Genomic DNA, 21,696 nt, shown 5'->3' with positions numbered 1-21,696 from the left:
TAGGGCCTCGATGATTCTGATCCCTCAGAGATCCCACTGGTTTCATTCCCTATGATCAACCCCTTTCCTCCTATTCCTCCCTGTTGTCCGTATGCTGCCATGTGCAAGACCACAAGCACCCCTAGCTATGAATGTACCCTAGGCCTCAGAATCTTTTCCCTTTCCACTTCTCACCTTCTCTCTCTGCTTCTCAGCGCTGTCCCTTCATTCCCCTCAAACTCAATGTCTCCTTCCTCTTAGTGATTTCCTTCAAGGACCACTGGTAATTGAATACACCAGTTGTTAAATGCTTATTATGTAGCTAAAGGGGACATATACCCTCAAGAGCTCACCCTTAAAGAATTCCTAACTCTAGAAGAGAGAGATAGAGAATCACTTACCCATTAAGACTAATCTCCTCTGGGAAACCTAACCTTGCCCAAATTGCACTGGTCTGCTCTTCTCAGTGCCACCATTATATCTCTGATGCAATGACTAGTCTTCTTGTGTGTCTCCCACCACCAGACTGTGAGCTCTTCGATGGGAGGGTCTCTTGTGTCCCTAGCACTTACCCCAAGACTCGGCACAAAGATGAAACTTAATGTTTGGTAAAGAAGATGGATGAATTCCAGTATACAATCGTTCATTCATCCATTCGTTCACTCGTTGACCAAAACTTTACCGAGCCCACATTATGTACAAAGTTCTAGAATGTAAAGAATTCTTACATAAAAATAACTCAAAGCTATAATACTAGTATATTAGCACTCTTCCCCGGCCCGCGTCCCCAACCCCCACTCCAAACCTAGAGTCCTCTCCCTCAGTGAAAACCCGGCTTTCCCTGGCAGAAGTCCACGCCCCTCCAATTCAGGCTACCTGGCAGCCCTTTAAGTCCTCCCTAGGACCCTCAGCTAATCATCCCAAATCTTAATACCCCCACTCCTCTGGCTTCTCTTCTTGCCCTCCATCTCTACCCTTGAGGTTATTGCAAGTCTTCTACCCTATGACCGCCTCCGAGTCCTCGAGTCCTGGAATCCAGGGAAGCTTTGATTTCCCTCTCCGCGCACCCGCCCCCCAGCTGGCTCCTTTCCTCTCAGGATCCCGTCTCTCCTAGGACCCCTACTCCTGATACCTCCCCTCCCCTCCCTTCAGTTTCAGGCTGAGTCTCTCCTCTCCTCGACTCTCAACTCTCACCTCATCCAGCTCCCGTTCCCCGGCAGCACCTGCTCCAACCTCCACCTCCACCACTGCCGCCATCTTCACAGCCCTGCCCCTCCCCCCAGACCCCGCGCGAGCCAGCTGCTTCCGCCGCTCAAGCGCTCCTAGCCAATCGGCGGCGCGGGCTCCGGCAGGAGGGGCGGGGCACCAAGACTGGCGGAGACCCGATGGGAACTAAGAGACCGTCCACCCGCTGCTCACGTAAAGGTCAAGGAGGGACAGATCCCGTGCGCTTCTAAGCTCCGGCGGGGGAGGGCTCTTGAAAAATGAGAAATTGAGCTTGTATTAGTTTCAGTGCAAATATTTTACCAATTTTCCCCTTTGGAGTGCCAAAGGGAAGGGCCCCTAAATCGTCAACTTTTGCGACGCTCCCTCACTCTGGCCAACAGGACCGAAGCGTGGAGACGAGGGACTACATTTCCCAGAATGCATAGAAACTGACCCGGAAGTTTCAATTCTGCTCTTTAGAGAGGAGATTTGTAGTGAGTGCAACACACAGAAACCTCGCGAGTGTATTTTACTGCCTGTAGCACATGCCTTCCTGCCTCGGTGGGAGTCATTTTCTAGAAGCAGTGGCTTCTTGAGGTCCGAGAACGAATTCCCGGGCTTCGGGAGGCGGAAGAGTGGTGCTTGGTTCAGAAGGCGGAGGTCAGAGGGCCGAATTGGCGGGAGAAAGGGCTTGTGGTCCACGATCTGAGGCAGCGGTGGCTCATCGAGGTCTATTATCCCGGGTGAGGGGCGTTGGGGGTTGGTGGGGAGTGGCTGAAAGGGAGGGAGGATGACCATCAAGGAAGTGGATAGAACAGCGCGTTCCAAGGAGTGGTGGAAGTAGCGGCGCGACTTAGGTTCCCGAAGCTGAGAGCTGAAGAGCCTTGCGGGACCTCCACGGCACCCTAACTGCTGCTTAGGCTCTCGCGCCTCAGGTTCCATTTCACACGTCTCCGTACTCTTTCCTACGGCCGCATTCTGTGGCACCAGCTCCTACCTTTACTACCTTTAACCCTGTCCTGTACACCTTATTCAGTATGCTGCACCCGAACTTACAGCTTCCTAACTCATTTACAACACTTTATTATTTGTACATTGGGACCCGACACTTCGGAACCCTGTGGACCCTGCTCACACGCACCCTGGACGTCCCGGTTGCCTGGATAGGGCTAGGTGTCTTGTGGGCTCACAGAATATTAGAACGACAGTCAACTTTATTTGGGGCCAACAGGAAGTTACAGGGTGATATTTACAGCACCTACAGGCATCTCATTTATTTAAAATGGGAATTATATTTATTATGTAAAACCTTATACAAAGAATATTGTAAACACCATATACTCATAATCCCAAAATGACAATTGATGTGATTGCTTCCTCATTTTTAAAAAAGATAAAATGATACAGATAAAAGTTGAATTTATTTGTGTCTTTGACCCTCAGACTCATTAACCTTTCTTTGGCCCCAGAAGCAACTACTATGATTAACTCTGTATTCTCCCAGTCTGTTGAAAAAAAAATTATATGTGTCACGGACAATATAAGTATTGTTTCATTTTCTTTTTTAACTGAACATAAGTGCTGTTTTTATGTGTATAATTCTATAACTTATTCTTTAAATCTATTCTTGAGAGCTATCCATGTTTATATATATTTACATCTAATTTATTCCTTTTAACTGTTACTCCATTTTATGATATATAACATTTCATTTATCCATTCCTCAACTAATTAGAGTTTTATGCTTCTTGCTATAGGAAACATTAAATGTATCATTTCGTGCACATCTGAGTCCCCCTAGAGCTGTACTGTTTTAACAAGTTATGACACATGTGGCTATTCTTGAAATGCAGCTAGTTAAAATTAAGATGTGCTGGAAGTGTTTATGAGAGGGCCCATTTCCCCATATTACTGCTAATCCTTCATATTGTAGACTTTAAATTTTTTTCTAGCCTTAGAAGAGGTATTTGCAATTCCTTATTATTAGTAAGGCTGAGGACATTTTTATATGGGCTTTTGGTCTTTCAGATTTAATCTGATGTGAGTTACATGTTTGTGTCTTCTCTCCAGTTTACTATTGGACTGCTTGCCCTTACTGATTTGTAGTATTTAAAAATAACTCTGAATACTATCCAAGTTGTTGCAAATGTTGCAAATACCTTCTTTCCATCAGTCATTTGATTTTAACATTTGATTTTGTGTTAGCTGAAAGTATTTTTCATGTTTCCATCTTTAACCCATTTGAGTATAATTTTTTTTAGTATGTTGTGAGGTAGGGATCTGCTTTTATTTTTCTTCACATTACAAACCAGTTTTCTGAATGCCATTTATTACTTCATCTTTTTCTGGCAAAGTCATGATTCTGCTCTATTTAACAGATTGTAAATTCCCATTTGTATGAGTCTGTTTCTGGAAACTATTTGCTTGTCTCTATAGACTATGTTTTAATTACAGCAACTTTGTACTTTTTTTCAAGGACTTGAACCCCACCTCTTTGATCTATCTTTTTAGAATTGTCTTAGCAATTTGTGGCCCTTTATTGGTTGATGAGTTTGTTGTGTTTGCCTGCCAGAAACTTCTGCTGAAATTCTGATTAGAATTTGGTTAACTTAATAAACTACTATTTTTTTATGCCTGCTGTTTCAGCACCTCTCTGAGGTGTGGGAGATGGTGAGCATGATAAAAATCCCTGTCTTCAAAGAGCTCACTACCTAGTTGGGAGACACACAGGGTAAATAAGTAATTGCCAAAAAATAAGAACAACAGTGTATGGAAGGACAGGGAGGTCGGAAAGTGCTTAAACTTTGGAAAACTACAAGCAATTTGATAGACGGTGGTAAAGATTGTATATGTCTTGAATTCACTGCTGTGTAACCTAGTACAGTGCCTGTTACATACTAGACACGCCCCCCCCCCAAATTAACTAAATTAAATATACAAGATCGACAGCTGCAGGGTCCCCAAGCCTAGAGTGTAGTTTTGGGACTGGCTACGTCAAACATCTGTGTGTTAGTGACGAGAAATGGTGGAGTTTTCCAGTCAAATCACAAATGTATACTAAGAGTTTCTCCAAGACATAGATCGTATCTTATTTATTTTTGTATCTCCAACATCTAGCTCAATGTTCAGTGAGTTTCTATAGTGGGAGTAATCAGTTCTAATTAATCTGGAGGCCAAGAGGTGACTGGGACTCACTCTGCATTCTCTCATTGAAGCCTTTGCACCATCTTGAACGTAACCTGTGACCTTTAGGTGGCTTTCACTAAGAGTTCATTACTGCTGTCAAAGCAGTCTACCTCACTCTGAGCATTCCATGATGGCTGGCCCTCTGGAGCTTAATTTTTATGGTCATTCATTCAGCAGACTTTTGTTAATCTGGAACTGTATGTTTCTCCCTCTTACACTGGGGATATAGAAATAAATCAAACATGAAACCTGTCCTCCAAGAGCTTATAATTGGTCAAGGGATGAAAGATAGACGCAAATAATTGTAATACGGATTTGAGAGGATGGAGCTATCACCGTGAGCAGAGTGATGGTGACATTTGAGCATCAAAGATGCATTAGATTTGACAGTAGGAAAAGTAAAGAGCATTCCAGGCAGAAGCAATGGCATGAGCAAAGTCTTGGAGGTGGGAAACTTTTTTTTTTTTGGCAGGAAGGAGGCAAGAAGACCATTATGGTCAGGAGTATATTAGGGCTCATGGACTCATTTTTAGGGACCAGGTGGGTAACAAACATGATTAAAACAGGATGTAAATATTTGGAGAGAGATCCCAGCTTAAGACATTCAGACAACTTTAAAACACCTCTGCCCGAGGAATTGTTGAAGCTAGGTGACAGATACATGAGAGGTCACTATACTAGTATATTTGTTTTTACATATATTTAAAATTTCTGTAAAAAGTTTAGTAAAAGACAAAGTACAAATACCCATATGAACTTTTAACATTAAATAAATAAAACAATGCTAGGTAAAACACATCCTCTGATGAAAGGAATAGTAGGAGATGAAGTAGGAAATGGAGAGATTTTTGTTGTAGATGCTTTGAGGGGCCAAGCTGAATTAATATTATCAGGTACCCACCATGTAGCAAGGGATATGCATAGGTCAGCAAGCCACTGAAGATTTCTAGTAGAGGAGAACCTTGATGAAAGTGAAGGAAGATTTATTTTACGAAAAGAAAAAAACCGTAATAGACTTGTGTCATATATTTAGTTGAACGTTTGTTACACGTCTTTATTATGTGCTAGGCTCTAGGGATATAAAGATGAATGATTAAAGGCGCAGTTCATGCCTTTGGGAGCTTACCTACATATAGTCCAACATCAACATGTTTATATATATACATACACATATATATTTTTTGGTACTTGCTTCTCTATTGCATTCCAGTTCTTTCACTTTTGTTGGAATCTCATCAGCTGGTCCAGATCTACTCCCTGATCACCACCCCACCAACCCCATCTGGTCATCAGAAACAGTGGTTGACTGATGCAGAAAACTTGTCTTACCAGAGAAACAGCCATGGCTCATTTATTTTTCTTTTGTTCTCCTTCAGGAGTGACATGAGGATTCTTTCCCTTCTGGGAGCTGACAAGACCAAAACATAGGCAGTTCCACAGTGGTGACAGAAGAACTCTCAGGAGAAAGCATTTTTGCCTTGGCCTTGGGACAGCTGCGAGGCCCACCATGGCTCCTGTGAAGATTAGCCATGTTGTGTCATTTTCCTCTCAGGTATATTAGTTAGCAGGCATGATTTTTTTTTTCTTGGTGACTGAAAAGTTTGGAAAAAAAGAAAAATAGGAGACTAGTCAGTACTTTAAAGAAACTCCCAATCCAATAAAAGAGACCTTGTCCATTATTTGGGAGGTCAGAGTCAAAGCGGGGAAACAGCTCTTGCTTTCAGGTTGCTCCCAGAGCAGTGCAGGATGCATTAAACAAGTGTTCCCAGGAATTAAAGGTAAGAAAGGCAACAGCCTCAGGATTCCACCTGGGGAGGAAGCTGGCAGGGAGCTGGCAATTCTCTAGGCCCCAGATCTGTACCAGGATCCCCAGAAGGGCAACTTAGTCACTCTGTCATTGAAAGCAAGCTGGGACACTCAAGGTCATCCCTGACCTGTGAGGATAACACCACCACCACCGAAGGTGGTCTTGGTCTTCTCCCTAAAAGGCCTCTTTCAGGAAATCTCTATTAGTACTAGATGCTGGGCCCTGGGCCCAGGACTGATCCCCTCCATCCCTTTGCTGTCATTTCTCTATCCATTTACCCCTTCCCCCTACTCTTCCCCTTCTGTTACCTTCATCTTTCTCAAGGGATGCCAGTGGTATTTTGGGCATGAGAAGTCTGCATTTTATGGCAATATCATATGTATGGTGGGATATTTAGCATCCATGGCTTCCAGACCCTAATGACAACACTACTTTCTGCTCATTAGGACAATCAAAAACATCCCCACACATTTCAGAAAGACCCTTAGAAAGTCTTTAGGAACTATTATATCGGCTCCTATTCTGAGTGAAATAAAATAAAAGTTATCCTAATCCTCCTTGCCTACATGATTAGCCTAAACTGTTTTCTTCATGGACTCAGACTTACAAAATGCTAGAGAATATTAGCTATCTTCTAATACTGTGGTTTTCAAACTGTACTATTTGGGACCCACTTTCAGAAATTGAAAGGAGGGGGGCATAAGAATGTCTCTGACCCCCCAACCTGTACTTAAACAGAGTTCTGTTTTTATCTCTAAAACCTCTTATTAATTAATAATAATAAATAATAAATTGGAAAGGTTAAAAACCATGAATTTAGTCTCCCTACCCGTTACTTATAGATGAAGAAATTTAGATCCAGAAAGAGAAAGTAGTTTGCTCAAGGCCTTTCCACCAAAAAAACACCTGATTTGGGGTTAGAACTGAGAATTTCTATCTCAGTTTCAGTACTGTTGTATTTGAACAGATCACTTTAATTTCTCACTATCACTTGTAAACTCAGAATAAAAATCTTTGACTTTCTTATCTCACAGAGTTACTTTGAAGATAAATAAATGTCCGTGGAAGCACTTTATAAATGAAAAGAAATACAGTCAACCCTCCATATCCATGGGTTCCACATCCCAAGATTCAACTAATTGTGGATCCAAAAATATTCCAGAAAGTCTCCGAAAGCAAAACTTGATTTTGCCACATGTCAGCAACTATTTACGTAGTGTTTACACTGTATTTACAACCATTTACATATAATTTACTTTGTATCAGGTATTGTAAGTAATCTAGAGATGATTTAAAGTATATGGGAGAAATTGGGAGTTTGACATTTGCAGGTACTAACTACTATATATAAAATAAATAAAACAAGTTTCTACCGTATAGCACAGGGAACTATATTCAATATTTTGTAGTAACGTGTAATGAAATAGAATGTGAAAAGGAACATATGTATATATGTGTATGACTGAAACATTATGCTGTACACCAGAAATTGACACAGCATTGTAAACTGACTATACATCAGTAGAAAAAAAGAGGAAAAAAGTATATGGGAGGATGTACATAGGCTATACATGAATACTACACCATTTTTACATAAAGGACTTGAGCATCATAGATTTGGGGAGCCAAGGAGGTCCTGAAGCCAATCCCCTGTGGATACCAAGGGATGACTGTAGTACAGTGTGGTGGTTAAGAGCCCTGAATTCTAAACACCTGGGAGTTCTGACTTTGGTTGGTTATTTGGTCTTGGAGCCTTAGGTGAGTTTCTGAACCTAAGCTTCAGTTTGCTGATCTCTTAACTAAGAACCCCCCGCCGTTGTTACGAGGATCAAATGAGGTAGTCTGGTAAATGAAGGAGAGGTAAACAGTGTCTATAAATCCCTTGGCACTGACAGCTGTGGACTACTGTCTAATGCCTTTTCTGCCATGTTAGGATCCTGGAATGGTTTGGGAGTGTAGGGAGCCCTCATTCATGGGGCATCTTTTCCCTCCTTGGGCTCAGTGAGGTTCCTGATTTTCTCCTTCTCTCTGACTCAGGATCCCAAATATCCAGTGGAGAACTTGCTGCACCCAGAGAGTCAGAGGGGACCTTGGCTCAGCTGCCCTCAGGACAAGAGCGGGCAACTAAAAGTTGAGCTGCAGCTGGAGAGGGCAGTGCCCATTGGCTACATCGACGTGGGTGAGTAAGTTCTCTGGAGCCTAGGAACCTCGGTGGGAGAGCACAGGAGGAATGTTACCCTCCAGATGCCACAGCAACACGTCTCAGTTCAGCTGGCGAGCAGCCTTCATAGAACAAGCCCCACCTGGTATGAAGGAGAGATGTGGCCCTTGCCCTGGGGGCAGATGTGTGGTGCTGGCGAACCTTAAGGGTTGCATTCACATAGAGTACAGCGTGAGTGCACTCCTAGAATTGCTCATCGTGCCTGCCTTGCTTTGATCTGACTGGCCTGGGTGAAGCCTTAGGACGTTAATGAGCATAATTATAAATGCCAACAAATGGAACCTCAAAATATCACTGTCAGGAGGATGCCAGGGGATAAACTGTGCAGGATCATCCAGGAAGGCACCACAGGAGTTTATTGGTTGGGAAGGTTGGCCTTAGAAGTCTCTGGAATAGAAAGCTGACAGAGACCACTGGTCTCAGCTCCATCAGGACAGAAAGATGTCAGGCTTCCTAGCAAGGATTTAAGAGAAACAGAGTTTAGCACTGCCCTCCAGAGCCAAAGAACAGCGGAGCAGTGAGTCTCTTGGGTAAGGGGACAGTTTCTGGCCAGAAGAAACAGTGCACCTTCATGTTGTCATTTAGTGGGCAGAGGTCTCGTCCCACTGCAGTTACTGGCTCACTGTGCTGCTTGACCTTTCTGCAGCTTCCAAATCGCTCTCGAATGGAGGAATGGTCTCCTCCCCCTGATACCTTGGTGTATAGTCCAGAGAGCCCCTGTCATCTCATCACCCTTAATTTTCTCTCAACCTTTTGTCCCCAGGTAACTGTGGCTGTGCTTTCCTGCAGATTGATGTAGGTCGTTCTTCCTGGTCCCTGGATAGACCTTTCGTCACCCTGCTGCCTGCAACCATGCTAATGTCCCTGGCTGATTCAAAGCAGGGGAAAAACCGCTCAGGGGTCCGCATGTTTAAAGATGGTGAGGAGGGGGTGGCAGAGGAAATAGCTCAGCGGTAGAATGCATGCTTAGCATGTACGAGGTCCTGGGTTCAATCCCCAGTACCTCCATTAAAAGAAAAAAAGAAATAAAGATGATGAGGAGGGCAAAAGAAGAAATGGTAGATAGACTGAAAGAGAGAGTGATTATGAGAGAGAGACGCAGGACCATAGAGGGCTATAAGAGCTGATAGGTGTGTATTGTCGGAGGGAGCCTTTGCAGGGGCTTCCTTATATCTATGGAGGGATAGGGCAGTTAATGAGTGAACCACTGTGTGGTATGTTTGTGTGTGAGTTCTCCGTGATGAGACTCCATGATAGCTGGGGGTATTTATGAGCTATGATTTATGTTTACACACAACATGTGATTCAGTGAAGCCAGATGTAGAACCCACATTTGTGACTGGTGTGCTTGTTTGTATATGTGTATATAAGTGTAAGTATGAGTTGGGAGTAGGATGAATGTTTAAGTGATGGAAGGCTAGGTGATGGTTATAGTTATGTAGCGTACGGTGTTTCCTGAGTCCTGTTCTGTGCAGATAGAAACATAAGACCTGATTCCTGGCCTCTAGGGACTTTCAGTCTAGTAAGGATTTGTCTGCATTTATATTGGAGGTGTACACACTGTTGTGAAGGAAGTGTGAGATGGGATACGAGGTGGGGGAGACGAGGTCCTATAGATCGTGCTGGGAATTGAAGGGGAGGAGGGTCTGAAGTATTGATGTGTGATCCTGTGGTTGTGTAGGTGTGCAGTGTTGTGAGGGAGGTTGAGGTCTCTTGGTCCAGGAAGGGTAGATGTAGCTCAGCTTGTCTTTGGGCAAGTGTTCACTCCAGGCTCCAACACTACAGATACCCCTGTTAAAATGAGACACTGATAAGTTCTCTGGAGAGGTAGAGACTAAGGATGTACTCACGCTGGGAACTGTGGAACCATGACAGAGAAGCAAGGCACGGGGTCTGAGAGGGCCCTGACTGGCACTGCCAAGCCCTGAGCACCAGGGCCTGAGAGGAGGAATAACCTGCATTCTTCTTGTGTTGGAATTTATATAGTCCCAGTCACTTCTTTCCCCTCCTCAGTAGTGACCTTCTCTTTCTGTCTCCCTCCCATTCATGCATTTCCTTTCCCTTCATTTTCTTTCTCTTGAGATGATTTCCTGGCTCCAGCCTCAGGTGAGTCATGGGATCGACTTCGCCTGACCTGCTCCCAGCCCTTCACCCGTCATCAGTCCTTTGGCCTGGCCTTCCTAAGGGTGTGTTCCTCTCTGGACTCCTCAGATGACCCTGTCGTGGGTCCCTCAGCCCCAGAGAGCTCTGGGCTGAGACAGGTATGTACCCTGGTGGAGCAAGCTATTACATTTTCCCACCCTTTTCAGTTTCTTGTAAGGAAGCTGGTGCTTAATTGAGGGACACACACACACACGTACACACACGTTCAAATACAGACATAACTGGGCTTTCTGTCCCTCCTTACTGGTAGGCATGAACCCCTGTCATTCCCTCTCACATGCAGAAGATTCAAGTGAGTGAGCCTCCAGTACAGTGTACACAAAGCTGTTGGACCATTTGGTAGCCATAATGAAGTTCTTTTGGGATTCAGACTTAATCTCATACTTTATTTCTAAGATCGTGGGAGCTATAGCTTTCATCAGACTTTTCCTTCCAGCACCTGGAAGCCCCAGGGCTCAGTTACAGACCCTCTGTCATTGTCATTCCCTGACCCACCTGTAGCAAAGCTGGATACATTCTTGAATAAGTACTCTGCAATTTCACGTGTCCCCCTTTCTCTCCCTGTGCAATACACAGACCCTCCTGAGAGAAGATGTGTAGGTTTCTGGCTGTGGATAGGTATCTGGTCAATTGACCTCCCCTTTTTTCAGCCAGTTTTCTGGTTATTTTTTCTTCCTAAGCCTATTTTGACTCCTCCTGCATTCTTGTCACTGGTGTCTCCATTTATTTTTCCAAGGCAGTATTCTCCCCCCGTAATTGACTCAAACAAATGTCAAGACGTAATCACACAAAGCTAGAGTCATAGAATTCTAGAGATGAAGAAATACTTAGAGATCATCAAGCCCCAGTCACCTCATTTCCTGTCTCACATAGAGAAACATACATTTTAATTCACACAGTAAGTCAGGACAGAGCAGGGACCAGAAGTCAGGTCTCCTGCTATTACCACAGTGCTTCCTATGCACACAGTGCATTTTTAAGAAGCTTCAAACATCTGACATAACTAAAAGAACTTGAGTTACCAGGAGTGAACCTCAAAGGTGTGACTTGTGTGGAGATTACTGTGAAAAATAAAAGACCAGGCTTCGGGAAGAGAAATGGATTTAGAGCAGACCGTTCTGTAGCACCATCTTGGGAGAGACCAGAGCACTGAGACGAAGTAAAGCTCAGTCTGAGATTTACTCTTCCATCGTGGGAAGGGCTGACAATGCAAAAGGACCAGTGGCAGCAGTTCATTGCGCTCTGCCAAGTCCCCATGTTGTCCCTGTGTGTTCCAGAGCCCTGTGGCCCCAGCTCTCCAATAAAATAGGACACTCTGTATGATTAGAGGCCTGTTTGTCTTGTTTTATAAGACGTTCCTGGCAGCTAGGACAGCTCCTCGAACAAAGTAGGCTTTTTAGTATATATGTTCATTATATAAATGACCTTTCAGAGCAGAGTGGTAGATAAGGTCATTATAAAATTTATTATCCAAACTGAGATAACTTTGAGAGCAAAAAAGACTGCTATTAATAATTACACTGAGCCAAATGACATAAGGCAGGATGTCCCAGGCAAACTAGGAAGTTTGGTCTCCTTAATTATAGGCTAAGTAACGGCTTCCTAGAGTCTTTTCCATTCTCACCATATAAATTACCCTGCACCTTGAGGACCATGGTGGGATTGAGGCAGAAGGGAGTCAGCAACTCCAGAGCCATAATGTCAGAAAGGCACTGACCATCAAGAGCAGAGTGAAACTTACTTACAACAGCCAAGACATGGAAACAACCTCAATGTCCACCAACAGATGACTAGATAAAGAGGATGTGGTATATTTATACAATTGAATATTACTCAGCCATAAAACAGAATGAAATAATGTCATTTGCAGCAACACAGATGGACACAGAGATTGTCATACTAAGTGAAGTAAGCCAAAATGAGAAAGACAAGTACTATGTAATGTCACTTATATGTGGCATCTTTAAGGAAAAAAAAGGACACAAGTGAACTTATTTACCAAACAGAAATAGACTCACAGACATGGAAAACAAACTTACAGTTACCAGGGGGGAAAGAGGGTGGAGAGGGATAAAGTCAGAGTTCAGAATCTGCAGATACTAACTACTATATGTAAAATGGATAAACAACAAGGTCCTACTGTATAGCACGGGGAACTATATTCAGTGTCTTACAGTAACCTATAATGAAAAAGAATATGAAAAGGAATATATATATATATACACACACACACACACACATATATATGTATATATAGACAACTGAATCACTATGCTGTACATCAGAAACTAATCCAACATTGTAAATTGACTATATTTCAACAATCAATCAATAAATAAAAGATTAGCTTTAATTTCAAACATAAAGACACGTTTGATGGCCAAAAGAAAAAAGAGCAGAGTGAAACTGATTGCAGTTATCTCAGTGAAACCACAGGGAAAGGAGATCCTAAAACATTTCTACAAGAGAGGGTTCATCAAGCAATGAAGCTTGATTTTATAATTTAATATGTCTACAGTGCCACACATTTTTTCCTAATGTGTCATTCTAATGGTATATTATAGTAAAAGCAAAACTTAAGGGCTTATAACCCTGTGAGATAAGATCTTTTATGATCATCAATTTTCCAGTCAGGAAACAGAAACACAGAGAAATGTACTGGATGTCCCAGGTCACACTGCCAAATAAGTCTTGGAGTGGATTTGAACCCAGGCCATCTGACTCCCTTTAGCCTGTGCTTGGAAGCTCAATTCCTAATGCTTAATCTCATTTACAGTTAAGGTTAAATAAACCATCTCTACACATTCATCTAGTTCCACTTTCCAGTAGTATTCACTCTGAAATTTATGAGACTAGGGAAAGGAAAAAATTAAAACCCTGGAAAATTGAATAAAACATTTCAAAATTAAATTAACATTTCAAAAGGTCCAAAATGAGATTCTAATGTCAATTAGAAAATACTAAACAGTGAATGTGAGTTAAAAATACTACTTGTCAAACTTGCAGAATGAGAAAAAGTCATGTTTTATTAAGAAAGACATTTACCTTAAAAGGAATCTGGGATAGAAGCAGCCCAGCTGAAAAGTAAAGGAAAAAACTGTTAAGTTTTTAAATTCAAGGGAAAAAAAGGAAACTTGGAAAAATAAAAAAGGAAACAGCCACAAACTGACACAGATTAATTGAATTTTGACAAAGGATTAAGAACTGTAGCATACCCCAAAATAAAACCTATGTAGAAATGATCTAGTGCATGATAATTGATCACAGACATTTCTGTAGTTAGATGTAGAGAGGTTTATAAAATACCTGTGATAAAGTGGCAGATTCTAGAAAGAGACATGAGATGTCTATACACATCTTTTTACAGATGGCTGGAAATGGTGGCTAAAATTGGTTTTTAGCTGCAAGTGAATGAAATCACAAAACAAATCCTACTGAATTTAAACAATATTATTAAACTATTTAAAAGAGAAAAATGACTAAAATGTCTCCAAGTAGTTCAAAATAGAACTTTTTAAATATAAAGAAATGCATATGTGGGTATAATTTGTCTCTCATATAGGTGTATAGAGATGAGTATTGTGAATTTTGTACTGACATGAATCAATTTTATATCTGTACCAATTTTTAAAAATATAGGTGTACATATGCTTCGAAAAATTTGCACATGATATCAGTTCCATAGCCCTGTTTTTCCCAATAGCATGTATTCTTTTATCCCTGGGTCTTCCAGGATCATGACAAAACCCTTAGCACTGGGGAAGTAAGTATACAGACTTACCGAATCTCACATCTTAGAGCTGGAGGAGTGTGCACACACAAGCAAAGGTACCATGGACAAGTTATAGCAGATAACACTCATTAACTAAGCTGAAGCCTTGGGGTTTGGAAGGATCCCCGGCACTAGATGGCAGTGTCCCCTGGTGGTGAATGTCTGTATTTCCCATTTCTCCATTTTCTTCTCCTCAGGGCTCTTCTGATGCTCAGGAGTCTGGTCCCAGCCCCTGGCTGGCTAATCCTTCCATCCGGAGGACATTCTTCCCAGAACCCCAAACGTATGTAGCTGCCAGGATGGAGGTCTCTTGGCCACTTCTCCGTTCTTTCTCCTGGGAGAGAAAGGCTACCAAGTCACTCACAGACACACAGACCCTGCCTGGGTTCCCCTAATTAATCACACACTCTAGGCGGAGGGAAATAGCTCAGTGGTAGAGCACGTGCTTAGCATACACAAGGTCCTGGATTCAACCCCTAGTACCTTCACTGAAAAATAAGATAAAATAAAAAATCACACACTAGACCTAACCCCATCTGTATATCAACTGGCTTTCTTGGTTAGATGCCACCAACCTGGGTGAGCAGAATGGAGTCTCTGTTCTGTGTGAAGACAAGTCCCCTCTGTTTCCCTGCAGGAGCACCAAGGACATTTCAGAGCTCAGGAATATCCTAAAGCAGCTGCAGCCAGGGACATTGGGGCGTTCAGCCTGCATGGTGCTTTCAGCTGCCTGCAAGGCTCCTTTAGCCCATGCAGCAAGCCCAAAAAACAACCATGCAGAATCAGGTGCCAGTCATCAGGAGAGCACAGGTGAGCCCCCATGACCTTACTTTCCCCAGCATCCTCCTTCCTCCCTGAATCCACCACTGCTTATGATGATGACTCACAAATAGGACTTCATGTGGGAGAAAAGACAATTGGCAGTGTCTTGTTACCAGAAGCAAAATCAAATATTGTACAGTAACTGAAAGAGCCCTGGCCTAGGAACCAAGAGTCTGTATTTATTTGGGCCTTGAATCCCTCATTTCAAAGTGAAGGAATTAAACCAGATAGTATTTACGCCTCTTGCATTATTCATGTTCTCTGATCATCTTGGAAGGACAATTAAGTCAGGGTGGTGGCATGTGGAGCTTATTGGAGGAATAAAGTAAGGGAATGGTGTGGTTTCATCACAGAAGAAGAAAGGATTAAATATTTTGGAGTTTCTACTTTGCACCAGACATTGATAGGCACTTTTACTAACTTTATCTATTTAATGTTCACAACAAACTCATTTGATAAAAGAATCTGAGGTTCAGAGAGGCTACATATTCTGAGTCACACAGCTAATAAGTGGCAGAGCCAGGATTTGAACCCTAGAGCTCTGGTTCCTTTCACTATTCCAGATAGCGAGAGAAAGAAAACAAGGAGTGTTCTCATTGAAAAACCTTGGTTTTACTCATTGCTTCATGGGGGAAATTTTTAAAAAGAAAGTTGTTTGTCTGTCATTTCAAGACTGAACAAATTAGTGAAATCATGAGTGTATTATTTTATTGCAGAAATAGGGTAAGTTGGGTATCTATTCTTGCACAACAAATTAGCCCAAAACTTAGTGGTTTGAAACATTGTTTCTCATGGTTTGGAATTCAGGTGTTACTTAACTGGCTCTGGATCTGTCATAGACTGCAGACACCTTAAGGCTCAACGGGTAAGGATCTGCTCCCAAGCCCACTCATGTGGTTGTTGGCAGGATTCAGTTCCTTATGAGCTGTTGGGTTGAGGCGTCCCTCACTTCCTTTGCCATGAGAGCCTCTCCATGGAGCATCTTACTAAGTGGCAGCTTGCTTCATCAGAGTGAGCCAGCTAGAGGGCAAGAGGGAGGGAGAATTAGCAAGAAAGAAGTCAGTCTTTTTAACTGAATCACAGAAGTGACATCCCATCACTTTCGCCATATTCTGTTCATTAGAAGCAGATTACTAAGTCCTGTGTGTACTTGAGGGGAGGCATGAGTATCAGGAGGCAGGAACCAATGGGAGTCATTTCAGAAACTACCTAACACATAAGGAAGGATGTAGGTTATTGTTTGTTTGTTTGTTTTATTGCTATCATTTTAAAAGATAGAGAATGGGGAGTGAACAAATCTTTCAGGGGCACCTTAAGGTGCTGGAGCTATGAAAGCACTTTGAAATATATTAAATGCTATATAGATTGCTCCCTAAGTTCTGAATAGCTAAACAGATGGTTGTTGCTGGCTTTTGTTACCATACATTTGACAGGTATTAATCGCACACCTCTATGTGTGAGGCTCTGTGCTAGGTGCCGGGGATACCACAGTAAATAAAATGCTCCTACCCTATGGAGAGACATGTCCATGTCAGACAAGGAAATCTAAAACTTAAAACTATGATAAGGCAAAGCATAATAGGATGACCAGATTTGGATTAGAGAATCCAGTGGGGAGTGCCTCACAGAAATTAGCATTTCATCAAGGACTTGAAGAAAGAATTAATCAGGGAAAGAGGATAGAAAGAATATTCTCAAAAGAAGAAACATCATATGTGAAGGCCCTTTTGCTAATGAGCTAGATCTAATGAGCATTTCTAACACAGAGTCCAAACCAAAGGAGCAAAAGTCAAAGAATGATGACGGCAGGACAAAGAAACGGAAAGTGCAAGCCCAGGGGTAAGTAGGTCAACAGGAAAGACCCAGATCACCTCCCCAAACCTTGCTGCCCTTCTGCATCTGTCCTTCCCCAACTCGTGTTTCATTTAGGCCAAAGAGCACCCTGGTATCTGGGTCTTGATCTCATGGTCAGGATCTCGAGTGTAGCAGAGAAAAGATGTTCTTACCTACATGGTGTCAGGCTTGGAGCTAGGCAAGGAGATGGCCATGTATTGAACCAGAATCTGCAGATGAGTACACTGTATCTCGAGGATGTCATTAAAATTTAAATCTTTTTCTACTTCAAAGGACACCATCAAGAAAATAAAAAGAAAACGCATAGAATATGAGAGAAAACATTTGCATATCATATATTCATTAAGGGACTTGTATCTAGAATATATAAGGTACTCTTACAACTCAACAATAAAAAGATAATGTAAAGTTTTAAATGGACAAAGCATCTAAACAGACTTTTCTCCAAAGAAGATATACAAATGGCCAATAAGCACATGAAAAGATGTTCCACTTCATTAGCCATCTGAGAAATGCAAATCCAAATCACAGTGATTACCTCACACCCACCGGGATGATTGTAATCAAAAAAACAGTAACAAGTGTTGGCAAAGATGGAGAAATTGGGACTCTCATACATTGCTGCTGGGAATGTAAAATGGTGCAGCCATCTTGGGAAACAGTTTGGCAGTTCCTCAAAAAGCTAAACACAGTGTTACCATTATAACCGAGCAATTCTACTCCTAGGAGTATACCCCAAAGAACTGATAACAGATCTTCACACAAAAAAGTATAGACAGATGCTCACAGCAGCATGGTTCATAATAGCCAAAAAGCAGAAACAACCCAAATGTCCATCAACTGATGAGTAAACAAAATATGTTTGTACCTGTGGTGGAATATTATTTGGCCATGAAAAAGAATGAAATACTGATGCTACAACATAGATGAACCTTGAAAATATGCTAAGTGAAAAAAGTCAGTCACAAAATACCATATATTATATAATTCCAGAGTAGACAAATCCACATAGACAGAAAGTGGATAAGTGGTTGACAAAATATGTGGGGATAAAGGATTGGGGAGTGACTATGAAAGGATTCAGGGTTTCTTTTTAGGGTGATAAAAATGTTCTGGAATTATTAGATAGTTGTGGTGGTTACACAAACTTGTGAATATCCTAAAACTAGTGAATATGCTGTATATAAAATAGATAAACAGTAAGATCTAGGGGGAGGGAATAGCTCTAGTGGTAGAGTACATGCTTAACATGCACAAGGTCCTAGGTTCAATCCCTAGTACCTCCTCTAAAAATAAACAAACAAACAAACAAGCTTAATCCCCCCTCCAAAAAATAAATCAAGAAAAAAGGCAAGGTCCCAGTGTATAACACAGGGAACTATATGCAATATCTTATAATAGCCTAAAATGAAAAAGGATATGAAAAGGAATACATATGTATGTAATATATGTATAGCTGAATCACTATGCTGTACACCAGAAATTAACACAACATTATAAACCAACTATACTTCAATTTAAAAATAAAACTAAAATTAAATAAAATCAGTGGATAATGTATTATAAGGGATACATTTTATGGGGTATGCATTATATCTCAATTTTAGAAAATAATAAAAAACCTGAAGGCAGTGGTAGAAGCTCTGTTCTCAGATGTTCTTCCCTCCAGTCTGACACATCAAGTGGGCAAATCAGGACCCCAACCCAGGGCTTCTGGCTTCACATCAACTAGTTTACATTCTTCTCACCCTGGTTTGAGGCTCCTTCAGCCCTTAATGGCCTCTTGCTAACAGTTGGTCTTTACTCTTTCTCACAGGCCTGTTTCCAACTCAAAGTCTCGACCAAACCAGAGGAGGCTAGCAAAGGCAGGGCAAAGAGAACATAGCCAACCCCAGGCCCAGAGCAGCGGTGTCCCAGAGAGTGGACAGTGCCCCATTTGTGCAGGTAAGCTGCCCGAGTGCAGGGTTTGTTCGGGGAGTACTAAGCAGCCCTTGAGGGAGGAATGGGAGAGGTGGGAATGCTGCCAGGAAACACGTGAACTGGGACACCTGGCCTCTGTCATCTGCAGTTACATACAAGTCTGTACTGAGCACCTCCTCACGTTGTGTTGGCCAAGCTGAGGAAAGGACATGGGTCCTGTCCTCATGTCAGGAGAGACATGAAGCAAAACAAAATAAAACACTAGCATAGAGGGTGTTGAATACCCTTCATAACTTCTTCCTCCATGTTCACATTCTGCTTCCTCTCCAAGTCTCTGTTCAAATGGTGCTGATTGCCAAGTCTTCTCTGCTTTTCTCAGATAGTCTCTCCCAGCCGATCTCCTGCAGTGTTCTCTGATTCCCTTGGGCTTAGCACTTGTCACCTTCTGCTTTGTGTCACGGTCATTTGTAGTCATATCTTATCTTTACCCCTAGACACTGCAGTTGGTAAGGACAGGCCTGGAATGATGTCCCTCAGCTTCCTAGCACAGTGTTGGGCACATAGTAGACACTCAATGAATGTTTGGTGGATTCATGACTGGATAGTATCTCTCAGGTGTAAAATAGTCAACCATAGTAAGCTTCCTACCAAAACAGCTGCATTTTGACAGCAGACATTCCCTCAGGTTGCTTGGGGTGGCCTCCTTCCTCACCTTCTTCTCTCCCCATCAGGCTCCTTCAGCATTGAGATGCTTCCCCAGCACGCTGCCACCTGCGGAGAGACCTCCTCACCTTCCCCCACCTCTCCCTTCTCGTCACCATCTTCATCACCAGCTGTGCTGTGGGTGTCCTCCCCAGAGAGCTCACCACCCATTTCCTGGGTCCAGTGCCCTATCTGCCAGTTGCCATTCCCAGCAGGAGAAATAGAAGAACATGCCAGCATGTGTGGAGAGGTCCCTCAGGCATGAGCCCTGAGGTCCTGTGGTTTTGGACATACTCGTACCACCACCACAGAGGCTGCCCTCTGTGACTGAAACCAGGGAATAGATCTCTTGACAGCTGAGAAGGGCTGATAAAGCCAAGCCGCCCTCTCCTCCCCTCTACTCATTCCCTTAGGATGCTCCCGAAGAGTACCTCTGGGTCCAGCCTGCTCCCTGCTCCCAGTTGTCAAGACTTCTGTCACTATGGCACCCTGCTCTCCCATGGGCAGCTCCATCTCTTTCTTCTTTGAACTGCCAGGGTCGAATTGGTGATCTCTCTAGGGCTTTGGGACACAGTCCAGAATGTTTTCCCCTTAGTGAGTGGTGTGTACTTGTGCCCATTTTCCTGAGATGAAAATTGAGGCCCAGGGAAAAGAAAAGCACTGCCTGACAGATAAGATCCTGTGGTGTCCTGGGAAGGTGAGAGTGATTTTTGAGTATGAGACTGACCTCCAGCCTCCCAGGAACTTAACTCCCAGTGTCCTTTAGGTGTTCCCTCCCTAGGATGATCAGTTAATGGTGCTGACATTAAACAAGTTATTTATCTTGGGCCCAGAGTTAACCCTCAGTAACAGAAGGAAAAATAAAAACCTGTCCTGCTCACAGAGTTTATGGGAATCAGAGGGGCTAATGACTAAGGAATGATTCTCAACCTGGCTGTGGAACCTTGGGCAAGTCCCCGTCCCCATCAGTACAGTGAGGCGGTTGGACCGGAGAGTCTCTAAGATCCCTTCCACCTATGTTCTAAACTGTATACCCACCTACTTTGAGCAACTATGTCCTCTCCCTTTCCCAGAAGATTTCATCGTGTGGCACTAACACCAGTTCCCCTGGTCTCCAGGGTACAGGGCAGAGGGGGAGCAGCTGGTCCTGGCAAAGGGAGGGCCCAGGGCGGGGTTTTGAAGGGGCAGGAGAGAGGAAGCTGGGCACAGTCAGGGGAGCTGACGGGGCAGGTGTTGCATCCCTCCATCTCTGCCAGCATCAGTTGGCGCAGCCATGGACCCCCTCACGGTAAGAGGCCTTCAGCTCCCCTGCCTTCCCCTATCCTGGTCTCATTTCTGGCTGTGATTAAAACAACAGATTAACCCAGAGGGATGGCAGGGACATCCTGGCTGCCATGCAGGAAGTGGACATGAATGTGAGGGTGGGAGAAGAGCCCTTGGAGGCCTGGGCCTAGAAGAAAAGCCGTGAGGGTGGGCTGGGCCCGGTGGAGGAGAAGGACAAGGCAGCACCGAGAGGGAGAAGTGCCGCCCAAAGCAGGAGAGGGCAGAGCTGGGAAGCTGGTGGAGGGGTATCTTGGGCGGATCCTGCTACAAAGAGCCAGGTTAGAGCTGAGGGGCTTGCAAAAAGCCCAATGCAAAGACCCTTCTGTGTGGATGTGTCTAGGCCTGTTCTCCAGAGGCTCTGGGATTTCCAGAGGGATGAGCAGCTGGGAGAAGATGTCAACAAGGTGGGAGCTGGTCATGGACAGATCTGTGTGCCTGTGGGGGCGGGTGAGGTGGGTGGTTAGGCTTCCAGCACAGCCCTTCCCTCCTGCTTCAACCTACTCCCAAGCTGCCCACATTTGGCCCCACTGTGAGTGGGTGGTCCTGTGAGGATGGAGGTTGTGCTGAGGAAGGGGCCCCCAGTCAGACCCAGTCCTGGCACTTTCCTATCCTAAGAACCCCTACAATAAAATGAAGACTAAGAAAATTTTTGTAATCTTCAATTGTCAAATCTTCAAGAGATTTGGAGACTATGCTGCTGGCTTTTTAGATGGAGGAAGTGGCCATAAACTAAGGAATGCA

General features: G+C 43.3%; 2 protein-coding genes and 1 long non-coding RNA gene across 8 annotated transcripts in view; 1 reads left to right on the top strand and 2 right to left on the bottom strand.

Annotated features, from left to right (window-relative positions):
• Positions 1–1,273, bottom strand: part of RNF121 (ring finger protein 121) — a 64,267-nt gene extending 62,994 nt beyond the window's left edge. Inside the window, exon 1 of one of the 2 annotated variants that reach the window (XM_031460247.2) lies at positions 1,174–1,273. In XM_031460247.2, coding sequence (XP_031316107.1) covers positions 1,174–1,236 — 63 coding nt within the window. In that variant the 5' untranslated portion in view covers positions 1,237–1,273. The remainder of the gene's footprint in view (positions 1–1,173) is intronic. The other variant, XM_010989023.3, reaches the window with a different exon arrangement.
• Positions 1,274–5,789: 4,516 nt separating this feature from the next.
• Positions 5,790–21,601, top strand: XNDC1N (XRCC1 N-terminal domain containing 1, N-terminal like). Of its 5 annotated transcripts, none has more exons than XR_010383413.1 (9): positions 5,790–5,923; positions 8,216–8,357; positions 9,163–9,318; positions 10,482–10,660; positions 14,972–15,144; positions 15,964–16,021; positions 16,923–16,995; positions 18,827–18,954; positions 19,662–19,799. XR_010383413.1 is itself a non-coding variant. In XM_064492642.1 (9 exons), the coding sequence occupies exons 1-9, from the start codon at positions 5,879–5,881 to the stop codon at positions 19,895–19,897; spliced, it is 1,218 nt and encodes a 405-aa protein (XP_064348712.1). In that variant the 5' UTR covers positions 5,790–5,878; the 3' UTR covers positions 19,898–21,601. The 5 variants fall into 5 exon arrangements, 3 of the variants coding, with proteins under 3 accessions (XP_064348712.1, XP_064348713.1, XP_064348714.1); XR_010383414.1 differs by lacking the exon at positions 19,662–19,799 and adding an exon at positions 14,532–14,617 and having other exon boundaries at positions 18,827–18,845; XM_064492642.1 differs by lacking the exon at positions 15,964–16,021 and adding an exon at positions 14,532–14,617 and having other exon boundaries at positions 19,662–21,601.
• LOC135322670 (uncharacterized) lies at positions 5,906–14,535 on the bottom strand. Its single transcript, XR_010383415.1, has 3 exons — positions 14,344–14,535; positions 13,608–13,639; positions 5,906–5,963 (listed from the first exon to the last, which is right to left on the bottom strand). It is a non-coding gene; the product is annotated as an uncharacterized LOC135322670 (long non-coding RNA).
• Positions 21,602–21,696: the final 95 nt, after the last annotated feature.

The sequence above is a fragment of the Camelus dromedarius genome, chromosome 12, assembly GCF_036321535.1.
Source record: "Camelus dromedarius isolate mCamDro1 chromosome 12, mCamDro1.pat, whole genome shotgun sequence".
In the NCBI taxonomy this organism is placed as follows: Eukaryota; Metazoa; Chordata; class Mammalia; order Artiodactyla; family Camelidae; genus Camelus; species Camelus dromedarius.
This window is presented reverse-complemented; position numbering and strand designations above follow the sequence as displayed.